This window comes from Syzygium oleosum, unplaced genomic scaffold, assembly GCF_021117445.2.
Source record: "Syzygium oleosum isolate NSW1041296 unplaced genomic scaffold, Sole_v2.1 Sole_v2.09, whole genome shotgun sequence".
In the NCBI taxonomy this organism is placed as follows: domain Eukaryota; kingdom Viridiplantae; phylum Streptophyta; class Magnoliopsida; order Myrtales; family Myrtaceae; genus Syzygium; species Syzygium oleosum.
In genome coordinates this window covers 2,954,421-2,966,938 of record NW_026607493.1, presented here as the reverse complement: position 1 = coordinate 2,966,938, position 12,518 = coordinate 2,954,421, and the positions used below count along the sequence as shown (strand labels likewise).

Genomic DNA, 12,518 nt, shown 5'->3' with positions numbered 1-12,518 from the left:
TTTCCTCAGCAATGAGCAATATTTTCATCTTTAAAGAGAAATATATACTCAAATTAGACATAAACAAGAACCAAAACTCTCTTTAAAATCAAAACTCAGCACCAAAATTGGGCATGACACCCTGTAAAAGGCCAAAGCACATTTAGGGTAATCATGCCTCCATGGATCATCACTGATGCAACACCTAATATCAGCAAATCTCAAGAATCGCCTAATTATCTTCACCATCGGAAACATCCATGGTGTATTTGTTCTTGGCGTAATCAATTTTGAAGTTGTAATCGCCGTCCGCTACATCCATCGGGGTTGATTTTGGCTCCTTTTTCCTCCTCTTCTTTTCCGCCTTCTTTGTCTTCGGATTGAGTATGCCTTCTGCTGTGTAAAGTTTTTGATTTTGTCGGCCAGAAGGAGGTTGTCCTCTGGTCTTGTCGGCATCCTCGTCTTCACTACCCATGGACTCATCCTCACCATCCTTGGCCAAGCCTTGAGGGTCGCTGCTGACCTGTGTTGATGGTTGCGGTTGTTCGTCCTCCTGAGGCACAAATACGCAAAAAGTGCACTTAACGAGCTTTGCTTCTATTCGCTGTTAAATGTGACTTCTACAATAAGGTATTAATTTTCCCTCCTTTTTTCTCATTTTGAGTTAAAATCACATGTATGCATTCATAGAATTGATAATGATTGTACACGAATATGCAAGTTAAGACCTTTTTTTAACGTGCTCAAGTTATGAAAATTTTTATTCTAGACTAATTCACTGAAGTTGTGTTATTAACCTTAAACATATTCTCGTCGAAATTGAGTGGGCAGCTCGGTGGAACTTCTACAGGATGAAAATCATCGACCGACTGGAGGCTGCCAATAAATGATGATTCACCATTGTAAACTTCATCAATATTAAACTCCTTCCCCAATTCAGAAACAAGTTTTGCTTCTGATAATTCTGATTGATTCCTCTCTGGGGGCATAGTGTAATATGGGATTTTACCTGCATTGCATCATTTAGAAAACAAAGTTAAAATCTCCTCAATAACAATAACTGCATTAATCGGCTTCTCTATATACATAGTCAGCGGAAGTAGATTGCAGCAAATGACAACTGGATACCTTCATTCCAGTCATGCAGAACAATTCTGGCAGTGGCTTCAACATCCACAATACCACCCTTTTTGAGCTTACCACGAACAGATGCTACCTTCTGTAGAAACTCCTCAACTGTATCAAAGCTTGAGATCTTGTAGATTGTTACAAGCACTTTGGCAGGGCAGAGCTTGAGAATCTCCTTCACTGTATTTACCAATAAAATCAATTGATTAATATCCACCAACAGAGCCCAATATATCAAATGAGATCATGTGTGAAGAAGATAAATGCACTGCACCCTCAGTTTCCAAATAAAATTACTACAGTTGGCCGTGCAAAGCCCTTAGATACATTAAATCAATTTTCTACTTACAGACTTCCATCCAACGAGGACTTCATTCTAAGAAAGCAATTGGAAGAACATACTAAAAAATCACCAGGAGAAAATGACACAAACACTTGCTTATGTAATTAAAAGAGAATACTAAAATTGAACAGTCACAATGTGTTCTGTCTCTGTATCAGTGCCAAATAAAAGCCAAACTTCATATCAGAATTGCTTACCTGGAGTAATTGGATCATCTAACTTCTCAATACGTTTGCAGTTTCTGAGAGCAATAGTTGCGTCATTCCCTGAAGACCTTAGCATGACTACACCAGGACAGTCCAGCAACTTAACATTCTTATCTAACTGAACTTCTTGCATTGACCTTGTCAATCCTGGAGTGGCACCAACATTGACAACGTGAGATCTCTTCAAGCTATTTATCAGACTGCTCTTACCAACATTAGGCAAGCCAATAACACCCACGGTAATCGACTTCTTAATCTGCACAAGGCCAATGCAAAGAAGAAGATAAAATCTAGAAAAGCGCAGCAAGGCGGAAGCAGTCCCAGACATCAACAGTCTAAGGTAATTTTAACCAAGAGAGAATCAAATAAACTCAAGAACGCATTTGGACTGAAGAAGATTACGGACCTCATGACTTCTAGAGTAATTCTTGAGCAATTTAATAAGAGTTTCTGCGCCAAGACAATCACTGGTTTGCAAAAGACTGCTCGGTTTTGCAGCCTTTGAAGATTTCCAGCCCAAATTAGATCTCTGCTCTTGCGTGCTGCACTTAAAAGCAACTGCTGGCAATTCTTCCCTGAGATACTTGAGCCATTTCTCTACAGCTTCTTTTGGCACAAGGTCTGACAGAAAACATTCAGCAAACGGACTCAGCGAGGATGCCAAAGAGTATGTTGCTTGAGATGGCCGGTGTATATTTACACATGGAAGCAGTTTTCCACGAGATTGTGTATGTTGATAATAACATCATAGACAAATCACAGTTTATAAATGCCGGTTTATCTAGCAAGCATTGGGAAAGCTCATTGACATCCAAAGCTAGCAAGTGATTTGAATAGCAGAATGAAAAAATGAAAGCAGTACCAATCTTATTCAGGAGCAACACCAAATGCTTATCAGGACCCACTTTCATCACCATCTTCTCCATATCTACACAACGTGTACCAAGGGGATCCCTAGCATCAAGAACCTCCAAAATGACATCTGAGGCTTCAATAACTTTGACTAATTCCTTGTAGAATGCTCTTTCAGAGTTCTCTGTGTAAAGGAAAGATGGCATGAAACAACAAAAGCAGAGATAAAAGGAAAAGTAACTAATAGGGATGGCCTGACGCCTAAAACATGTCACTCAAGAACACTAACAATCAACATACCGCGATTTTTCCCAGTATTTGCAATTTTGTCAGGGCCTTTCTCCTCTCCAAAATCCTGTTCTTTTGTCGAAGTTATGTCATCGTTCGCCAGCAACCCCAACTTCCTCTTTTGAGCCTGGCATACGTAAAAACCAAAATTGTTGAGGGATTGGGACAAAGGAGTAATTAAAAGATACCGTGCATCTTAAGTAATACCCTGTGGGCAAACTCTCCAACAAACGTTATTGTGTACCCACAAACATAACGTGCTTCCCGTTCATATAGGATATAAATATACAGCAAGAGCTGCAACAACATTATACAGACGAGACATGGCAAAACAAAGGGCCTTCGGCTACAAGCTGAACCTGAATGCCGGTCCAAAGCATAGACAGGTTCTACCAGGGCAATTTTCCCCCTATTTTCGTCAATGTTGATAGACTGGAACAGACAAACTTTCCAGGAAAGGCGAATGATCCGCAGCTTTGTAAGGTCTGTCAAATGAATGCAATCATACATTGAAAAAACCAGCACCAGTAAAATTGGTCGGTTCTACAATTCTCTAGCGAGCGCGCTCTATTCAGCACCATAGACATCATCCAAACTTCAGTGTAACAGCTGAAACAATTCATAAAATCGATTACCCTTTCCTTGCGGGCGGCTTTCTTCTCCTCCAATTCCTCGAGGACGCGGGCCCGCCGCTCTTCGAGGGCCTTGAGCTCCTGCTCCTTGAACGGCCAATCGTTGGGAATGCCGGGGTCCTTCTCGACCTTGCGCTTCTGGTTGAAGCCCAGCTTCTTCGCCTCCTTGGCCTTCTTCTTGTGGTGCTCCTTCACCTTCCTGATGATCTTGTACTTCTTCTTCAGCGGCACTCTCTTGCTCTTGCTCTCTGAGCCACAGAAAACCATCCCCGAGAAAAACAACAGTCAAGACCAAAAAAAAAACGGGAATCGTTCCGAACGGCCAAACCGACGGCGATTTCAGTCTTTGCGAAGAATGAATTGGCTTACTTACTTTTGCTCCTCTTCACCATCTTGAGCTCCTGCTACGGATTTCAGCGCAAGCTTACAATCAACTGAGAAGGAACGGAAACGCAGGGGTAAGTTTGGTGTTCGGAGGGAAGGAGATGATGGAACGCAGGGACGCTGACAGGCGGGAATTAGGGTTTACGCCATGACCATGAACGATGCGGAGTCGGGTCGGTTTTGGGCCATTGGCCGGATCCTGTTTTGATGAATTTGGGCTCGTGATAACTGGTTTCATTTTTGGGCCTAAGGTAAAAGCTTCAATTGGGCGACAGCGTGAGATCATACAATTGGAGGAAAATCGAGGATGAATCGAATCGAATGGAATCGAGATGTTGGATTTTGATAGAAATGATATCATTTCTACTTGGAAAATAACGAAAGAAATAATTCTAGTTTAAAATGTGCTAGACATTTTTCCTAGCCATAGAAAAAGGATCGACTTTTTCCGAAATTCATGTCCTTTCTTTTTCTAAATATCTCACGTCATTTACGGTTGTACGCGAAAGTTTCAAATTCATTTTCGAAATCATTCACTTTTAGGTCATCAATTTGAAGGAAGATTCTCTCTTTTTACTGTCGTGGAAGGAGCTCGTGCCGGTATATATGACAAATTTTGTCCCTGAAGTTCCGTGTATTATAATTTTAGCCAAATTTATTTTGTATTATTGTTCTACTGATTCATAAGTTTTAGCCATTTTTTGGAAATTATTTTTAACTCAGATTTTGTCTTTTTTGCACGCACATTATGTGTTGCTTCTAGCTTAATGCCATATATGTTCTTTATCTATACCTAAAAATTATTCACTACATTATTGTTTCTATGAGTCAATATCCCATATATATATATATATATATATCTTAATTTTGATAATTTGAACTATACCCACTAAATGCAAATCACAAGGCGCTCAATTTACATGTTTTATTTAGGACGAAGCTATACTTTTAATTTCTATTCCATCCGAACTTTTTCTCTATCAAAAAAGAAATCTGTAAAATGGTATTTCCAGTTAGGCGTGATCGACTCCCGGTCCGATCCTACCCATGAACCGATCGTTGAGTTCTTCCAAAGTAGATACTGCCCAAGTAACAGAGCTCAGTGCGGTCGATCGGTCGATCTCACCTTCGCCTCCGCCGTCTGCAGCTGCCTTCATCCTCCTCCTGGTCAACTCTCTTCCTTGTCCCACCTTGCACCTTCTTGTGGCGTCGTTTTTCCCTCCCGCGCCATAATTCATTCGAACGATAATTAGGTGAAGCAACGTAGAAGGATCAGGCAGCTATTCTAGCACTCATCTAGCTTCAATTTGCATGAGATTAAGTTCAATTGATGGCTGGAGCCGTCCTCCCCACGGCAGAACTGACCACCACCAGCTACCCGATCCTCCTCCCCTACGAGATCGAGTGCTCTTTCCTCTCCAACGTCAAGCTCGGACCCGAAGGCTTGCCGTTGCTTAGCTACTCGATTCAGCTCACATCGTCCTTCTTGATCCTCATGACTCATCATCTCATCTTCGTCTCAGACTCCTCCTCCGTCGCCGTCTACTATACGCCCCTGGCGTCCACTATGCACATATTCTTGCCGAAGAAATCGATCAAATTGATGTTTGCATCGCGGCGGCTCAAGTTCCAACTATCCATGGGCTTGGACGGGCGAGTGGGTGGCTTGAGGATGAGCTCGCTCGCGGTAACGTTGGTGATGAGAGAGAAGGATGACGTGACGGCATTTGTGGACAAATCTAGGCATAATTGAGGCGCTAGGGCTTGGGAGAGAGAAGGAGAGCAAGAGCACGAATTCAGGACAATCGATTATTAGGTTTACATTGAAGAAATAAAATGATAATAAAAATATCTGGTCCGGTTCCTCCTGAACAGTATCGAAAATCACTGATTCCAATTTTATGGAACCGAGAACCAGATCAGCACCCCTAAGAATCGCTCAGAATCGACTGGTTCGGTAAATCTGTGTTGCTCACCCTTATTTCCAGTCAATTGTTTTCTCTCTCTTTTTTGGGTGCATTATCCAACATTTTATTAATATTAACCTAAATTTTATAGGCATTACCCTAAAATTTCTCAATTTTCTGAATTGCATTATCCACACGTTATTCAAGTGGGAGACCTTATTTTCATATGCATTACCCCTAAAAAAATTCGTCCTCTTACTCTTGGAGCATCCAATTTCGATAATTAATTTTTTTTTTTGAATCACGAATTGTCCGTAAAATCATATCTCCTCAACTACTTTCGCGTGCATTTTTACATAAAAAAGAATTAAACAAGGCATCAAAACCTCTGCTCACGATATTATTTTCCGCGAAAGGAAAAAGACGGACTGGGGCCGTCTTTTCGCCCGTCTCCATAGCCGTTTTTCAGTTGTTGTTTTCACAGTACACTTCGCAGCTGCGGTACACTTTCGCCGCCCCGGGAAAAACAAGGGACGCACAAATCCAATCCTCTTTCATCGCCTCCCTAGCCTCGTGCCCTAATCCCTTCGATTCCGCTCCCTCTCCTCGTCCATCCGCCCGTCCCTCGCTGCTCGATTCGGCCGCGTCGTTCGATTCCAGCACGCTCCTTCGTTTCCCTGCTTTAGCGCCGATTGATTTGTTGGCTGTTTCTCTGATGAGATTCCTCGGTCCGTTGAGCTGATCTGGCCTCCGAGGGTGCCGGAGCGAACCGGATGTGCTGATCGAGGGCTGCTCCGGGTGCTCCGCCGATGGCAGAGTGCGCGGCGGCCGCCGCATCGTGCATCATGCTGCATTCGCGCGGAGGCGGCGTCAAGGGAGGCGGCTTCGGCCGGAAGTCGTGTTTTAGGTACAGAACGCTGTTTAAGTGTTGTCATCGGCCTCGGTTCCGTTTCCGCTCTGCGTTTCGCAAGTTTTCGAATCGGATTCTGCCATTAGAGTGTAGATCTGCTGGGGATGGCATCGCTCTTACGTTCGAGTGCTTTTTTTTTTTTATGTTGAAGGAGGCATGGCTATATGAGCAGTGATATTATCCATATTCCGAGAGGTGGAATTCGTAGACTCGGTACCGGCAGTGCAAAAAGAAGGCTAGATTATCTGCAGAAGGCATCGTCTGTTGGCTGTCGTTGCGTAGCTTCTCTTGTGGACTTCGATGGTGCGACAGCGTTGGAGTTCACAACTATGGTTGATCAGGCACTTTTAATGGCGAGTATCCTTCTTACATACATGGCTGGAGTTGTTCCCATTGGGAAGCCTAGATTTTGTCCTAGAAGGTTCATTTCTGTCGATGACGCCGTCAATGAAGGCTCAACCCTGTCTGGTAGGTAAGGTTAGACCTCAAAAAGATTCCAAGGTCTATCTTTGATATAGGATATTTATGTCTTGTGTATTCTTTCTACCTTCAGCTGGTTTTTGTTTTGTATTGCTTGTTTTTCCGTATCACTCCCTTTTCCCCGATGGGTTCATGTAACTTTGCTGCTTGCAGTGATGTAAAGGTTGATGACCACTTTCGAGAGTGCGCTTGGGATGTAATAAAAGGAAAGCTAGTGGAATCTCTAGAAGCCATTGACCATGCCAGGGTTTCAGAAGATAAATTTCAAGAGTTGGAAAAGCTTCATGCAAAAAAATCTTTAAGTTTGAATGCTATCGCTGGGGGTCCCAGACTACGGTTGGTTTGGGCTGTTCTTACGCATCTTGAGAAAGAGGCAGGCACTGTCTTATTTGTCACATTATGCTACAGTCAGTAGTCTCAAGTCACTTTGCACTTCCTGGAAGTCGCTATTTTAGCTGAAATATGTGGCTATGTTGTGACTGAACGATTCGCTAATGTTATGTATTTTTGCAGGTGGACAGCATCCCAGGAAGTTTTGAAAATGGGACTGTGGAAGATTGGTTGGTTCTGTTTTCTGGAATCATACAGAGTTCCTCTCGCCCCGTGTGTGTGGCTTGGCTAGACAATGAACTTTCTGAAAGAAGCAGCGATGTTAAAGAGGTGCCTTTCAAGTTATTCAACTCAGCGTGGGTAGACATGCACTCTCGTGTGCATGCATGGGTATATTCTCATGTTTAACTTTCAAGTTGATTGATGCCCCATTCCTCATCTTGTCAGGCACTAGTTACTTTGATTCTCGAGAAATTAGAAGGAGACAGCACCGTACTTCAGAAGATCAGGAGATCGGGCAAGGAGGATCTTTTTGCAGAATTACTCTGCTTTTTAAAGTTTGGTTCTCTCAGGTAGATGGCGCTCTTTGTTGGTTCAAGTCTTTAATGAAATTAAGCTGAAAGCATACTTGAAACTGCCAATATGAAATAGCTAGTTCATGAAAGATGCGAACTGGCTAAGACTGCTGGTTCCTGGAACCTGAGACGAAGTTGAAAACATAATCTTGAACTCTTTTAATGCAGGTGATTTTACTGGCTTAAGGAAGATGCCTTAAACTTTATGGGTTTTGATGGGCTTCAATATCTCTCTGAGAGAGAGAGAGAGAGAGAGAGAGAGAGAGAGAGAGAGAGAGAGAGAGAGAGAGAGAGAGAGAGAGAGAGAGTAATGGAGACATCTTTAATACTAAATAACAATATCTGCCAATGATTAACTGCTTACAGTTCCAATTTGCTATGTTCTGTAATTATGAACCTGGAAGCAAAGTAATATGTCATTGGAGAGAGAGAGAGAGAGAGAGAGAGAGAGAATAATGGGGACATCTTTAATAGCAAATAACAATATCTGCCGATGATTAACTGTTTACAGTTCCAATTTGCTATGGTCCATAATTATGAACCTGGAAGCGAAGTAATACATCATTGGAAGGCATTAACATAGATAAAGATTGTATATCTTGTTTTCCTTCACGTGTATGGCAGAGCAATCCCAATGCGCTCTCTCTGTTTTTTTCCCTTCTGGACATGTCATGGTGTTACTACAAGCTATACATGCTTCTTTGCTCCCTGCTGCCTTGCTTTTTTACAACACTCAGTGCAGCCTTTCAGCATCATTGTTATCTCTTTTCATAGCACTTCATTTGCAGAACTGTTTGGACGCCATTCTAATACCTCTCTCAATGGACTGGCAGGAAGGATTGCTATTACAACAGTTGCTTGTTTGTCTCACAGGGGATTTCCATTTTAGAAGATCTGGTGATTGCTATAGCAGATGGCATTGCAAGTATCTATTTGGAGCTCATCTCTGTAGATGGAAATTTGTCAAATGAGTTGAATAATTTGGACTTGGCTCTGTGCTCTTTGTCAACCCGAGCTCTTCAAAGATTACGTAATGAGGTAGTATTTTTTATTTCGTTGCTAATGGACCAAATAAAGCCTTTCCTTTAAGGAGGTGTGTGGCTGAGAGTGTGTTTCTCCCCTTAAATGTTATTTGTTTGATTATGCGTGTTTCTCTAAATAGACAAGCATTTTCCTGTTCTTGTTTCTTCTTTGTGATTGCTAGGTGTTAAATGGAGAGTAAAGTGATGTGATCTTCTCTCTTTCCATTTTACGTCCTCCCACCTATTGCTTATTGGACAGTAGGAGCAAGAAGGTGGTCCCAGACTGTGGCTTATTGGTTCAGAGAGATGTTCTTAGCATTACGCGTGCAAGCTAAATCTTAGACATAATGATTTGATTGGGCCACTATTTTATGAAAGCCCATTGCAACCCAGTGAGCCTTTCATGTGTTTACAATGAATCACTCTGTTGCATACCGGATGAATTGACATAAGGACCAAATCCTAAATGGTCAAGGGAAATGGTGGGTAGTGTTGTATATTTTCACCTTTGGTAGTACAAACGGAATGAGTAAATACAAAATGTCACATCAGATAAAAGAACGCAAAAGAGAGCATATCTTGGGCCTTGAATTGTTTTGCAATTGCTTTATATTAATCCGGAAAGTGAACTGTTCATTTAAACAATATTTTGGTGTTTTCATGGGACATAGTTGTGACACAGAATTTGAGTATATGCATTTGACTTGTTAACTGTTTTTAATGGTTTCTGTATATGGACCACTGAAGATTTAGGTGTGTTTTGTTTAGGCATCATATATTTTCTTGTTATCTTCTTTGGACCATATGTTGTATATTGCTGCATTTGTTAATTTTGTTTTTCGTATAAGAAGATTTCCACCTAATTTAGCCTTTTCTTTTCTCCAACAGGTGGCTTTGAACCTGTGGTTGCATCAAAACATAGAGGCAGTAGTTTCAATGTATGAGGATCGCTTTGACCTCTGTATACTCCAGAGTCAGCCTGTTGAGGAACCAAGCAAAAGCATCTCAGAAAATCTTGGTTGGTGGGACAAATATTTTGGGAAGAACTCTGGAACAAGGATATCTCCTCTTCATCATGTCGTCATTGGCCATTTTTCAATGCCTGTGAAACGAACTAAAGAACTAAGGGCCCTAACAGGATGGTAAGTTCTTTCTGTTATGGCCAATTTTTTGTTTTATTTTTTGGTAAATTTGGTATGACCACTAGCACACTTGCCGTTTAGATATCTTGCAATGTGTTGTTGATACCAAAAATACTCTTATTTAGATGCCCATGTTTTAATTGAATGTCCTGGTGATTTTCCTTATCTTAGATTAGACGTATGAGTACTTGCAGAATCAACTGGAAATTGTCTATGAGAATTTGATTTCCAGGAGTTTTTCTATATTACAATGTATAGGCAGGAGTGGATGCGAAATCAACTTGAAATTGTCCACAAGGAAATGTCAAACTAACACGGTTGATTGGAAGAAGTACACTGTCTCTGAGCGGTTCAATAGATGTGGAGATGTGTTAGAAAATTCAACCCAAAAGCTTAAGCTGTTAGGTAGAGGGGACTACATGTATAAAAGGCCCATGTAACCCCACAGACAAGTGATGTGGGATACTTTGGCAAGATGGTTCGAATGAGTGTGAGTCGTAGTGGTTTGGTAAATGATTAGGCTAAGCAGCACTTGGATCGATTCTGATCAACTGTTCTCATCTATCGAATGGCATGTGGTTTGATCATGTTACCCTCCAATACATCTGAATATCTTAAATATGACTTAACGCCTAAACTAGAGCAACTGAAAGTAATGCCTTCTCTCGTCTTCTTATTTAGATATTCCAAGTTTTATCTGTAGTACTGAAGCTAAGAAATGAGATTGAGACTTGCTGGGGGCTGAGATGGTGAATTGAAACTACTGATTCGGGTCCTTGATACACCGAGTTGTCAGGCCAATACTTTATATTGGTAAACATTGGATTGTTAAAGCTGACAAAAAAGATTAAAGTTCTTATGTCTCTTATATTGGTACAGACATCCACTCTAATAGTTGCTACATAAGATCCATCTGACGCTCCTTTGTAAATTAGACTTAGTTTCATAACGTTAAGCGCAGCGAAAGATAAGTGAAAGTGATGCAGGAGCCTAATGCACCAACTTCGATTGTATGCAAATAGGCATGTTACTGTGAATAAGTTGGATAGCTATGATTTGGATATTTTCTTAGATATTGACCACATTTTCTTAAAATTTTTTATATTCTGCTTAATTCAACATTTATTTTGGTTCACTTCTACCATTTTTTGCTTCTCCAACATATTCTCCAACGATGATATCTTTACCATTCTTCTATGGGCTTGTGAATGATTTATGCCTTTTAACACAAACATCCATACTCCGGGGTCGGTGGCCTCTCTGTCAAGAAGTACAATGCTATGTGAGGAAACTAGTATCACTCACTTAATTCTTGGCTGGCACTTTTCCTAGTTTGTTACATGCAAACTTCAAAGGGCAGGTTCCTGCATATAGGTCTTTGCTTGGTTCCTTTGATCAATCAGATTCTATGTAGAAATATTTCTTCGAGTGGTGACATTAGTCTGGTCCATAAGAATCTTGCAATGTGGTAGCTGATAATGGGCGTATACATGTAGCCTAAACGTTCGAGATTTTTCAGCTAAGTAAGTATCTGACACGTGTATTAGCACTGCACCAACTATTAGCATGCTTCTGCCAGCACAGCTACCTTAGTACGAGTGCAGACATGACTGGTTGTTCAACTTTCTAAATGCAGGAGGTACTACTTCAGTCTTTTTCTTGAATTATCAGACATAATTATGCCGGTTATCAGAACCCTCTTTAAGAAAGTCAGTGACGCTGTATCCTTCTTCCTTGTTTGCTTGATCGGGAGATCGCTGGGACTCATCTACACTGGAATTAGGCAGTCCCTTAGGTGGAAGTGAGGCATCGTTTTGACAGTTTTGTTTTGCAATTTTCCTCATCTAACATTCTTTCCTTTAGGTGGTATTATTGGTTCTGCTCCGAAGTTAAGAACGATCACTGATGTGGGCTTCTTTCACACTCCACAGATTTTTTTGTCGCTCGGGACCATTTAAGGCCATTCTGATACACTTCGAAAGTCTTTAATTGTGCCCGCCATATAATTGAAATCTCTCTTTCTCCCCCTTCTTTTGGTGGACTGGTAATGAAAACATCAAGGATGCCGAGATCCTTTTTATAAAGCGAAACATCTATTAAATGCTATCTCCCTTTATTTGGTTCGAGCAGGCACGACATGTATCCGACACCAAGGCAATCGAAACATTGAAAATGTCTGTACATGTACACCTTTTAAAAGTTAAAGAGAAGTTGCATTGTGTTGCGTTGCTTTGTGGAGACTCAGGTACACACTAGAAAATGAAATAGAGCACCCAAAGAAGAGCTATATGGGCTTTTGTCCCTCTCTACAGGAAAGTGCTTTAATTTGAAATGCACAAT

The 12,518-nt window shown here is 41.3% G+C and overlaps 2 protein-coding genes across 3 annotated transcripts; one reads left to right on the top strand and one right to left on the bottom strand.

Annotated features, from left to right (window-relative positions):
- On the bottom strand, positions 1-3,960 carry LOC115673536 (guanine nucleotide-binding protein-like NSN1). Its single transcript, XM_030595738.2, has 9 exons — positions 3,802-3,960; positions 3,432-3,676; positions 2,809-2,923; positions 2,519-2,692; positions 2,063-2,277; positions 1,648-1,912; positions 1,108-1,287; positions 777-988; positions 1-532 (listed from the first exon to the last, which is right to left on the bottom strand). Exons 1-9 carry the CDS (start codon positions 3,818-3,820, stop codon positions 212-214), a joined length of 1,746 nt encoding a protein of 581 aa, XP_030451598.2. The 5' UTR covers positions 3,821-3,960; the 3' UTR covers positions 1-211.
- Positions 3,961-6,222: 2,262 nt separating this feature from the next.
- Positions 6,223-12,262, top strand: LOC115673537 (uncharacterized). Of its 2 annotated transcripts, none has more exons than XM_056314588.1 (8): positions 6,223-6,626; positions 6,781-7,101; positions 7,263-7,482; positions 7,623-7,769; positions 7,887-8,011; positions 8,848-9,052; positions 9,925-10,178; positions 10,435-10,765. In XM_056314588.1, coding segments are annotated over exons 1-8 (1,371 nt in total). In that variant the 5' UTR covers positions 6,223-6,528; the 3' UTR covers positions 10,436-10,765. The 2 variants fall into 2 exon arrangements, with proteins under 2 accessions (XP_056170563.1, XP_030451599.1); XM_030595739.2 differs by lacking the exon at positions 10,435-10,765 and adding an exon at positions 11,815-12,262 and having other exon boundaries at positions 6,224-6,626.
- Positions 12,263-12,518: the final 256 nt, after the last annotated feature.

Coding starts and splice junctions, on each gene's coding strand:
- LOC115673536 (XM_030595738.2), bottom strand. Junction 2,693..2,808: donor AAATACTGGGAAAAATCGCG/GTATGTTGATTG, acceptor TCCTTTACACAG/AGAACTCTGAAAGAGCATTC. Junction 989..1,107: donor TCTGCATGACTGGAATGAAG/GTATCCAGTTGT, acceptor GATGCAATGCAG/GTAAAATCCCATATTACACT.
- LOC115673537 (XM_030595739.2), top strand. CDS start 6,529: ATGGCAGAGTGCGCGGCGGCCGCCGCATCGTGCATCATGCTGCATTCG. Junction 6,627..6,780: donor GGCCGGAAGTCGTGTTTTAG/GTACAGAACGCT, acceptor TTTATGTTGAAG/GAGGCATGGCTATATGAGCA. Junction 10,179..11,814: donor CTAAGGGCCCTAACAGGATG/GTAAGTTCTTTC, acceptor TTCTAAATGCAG/GAGGTACTACTTCAGTCTTT.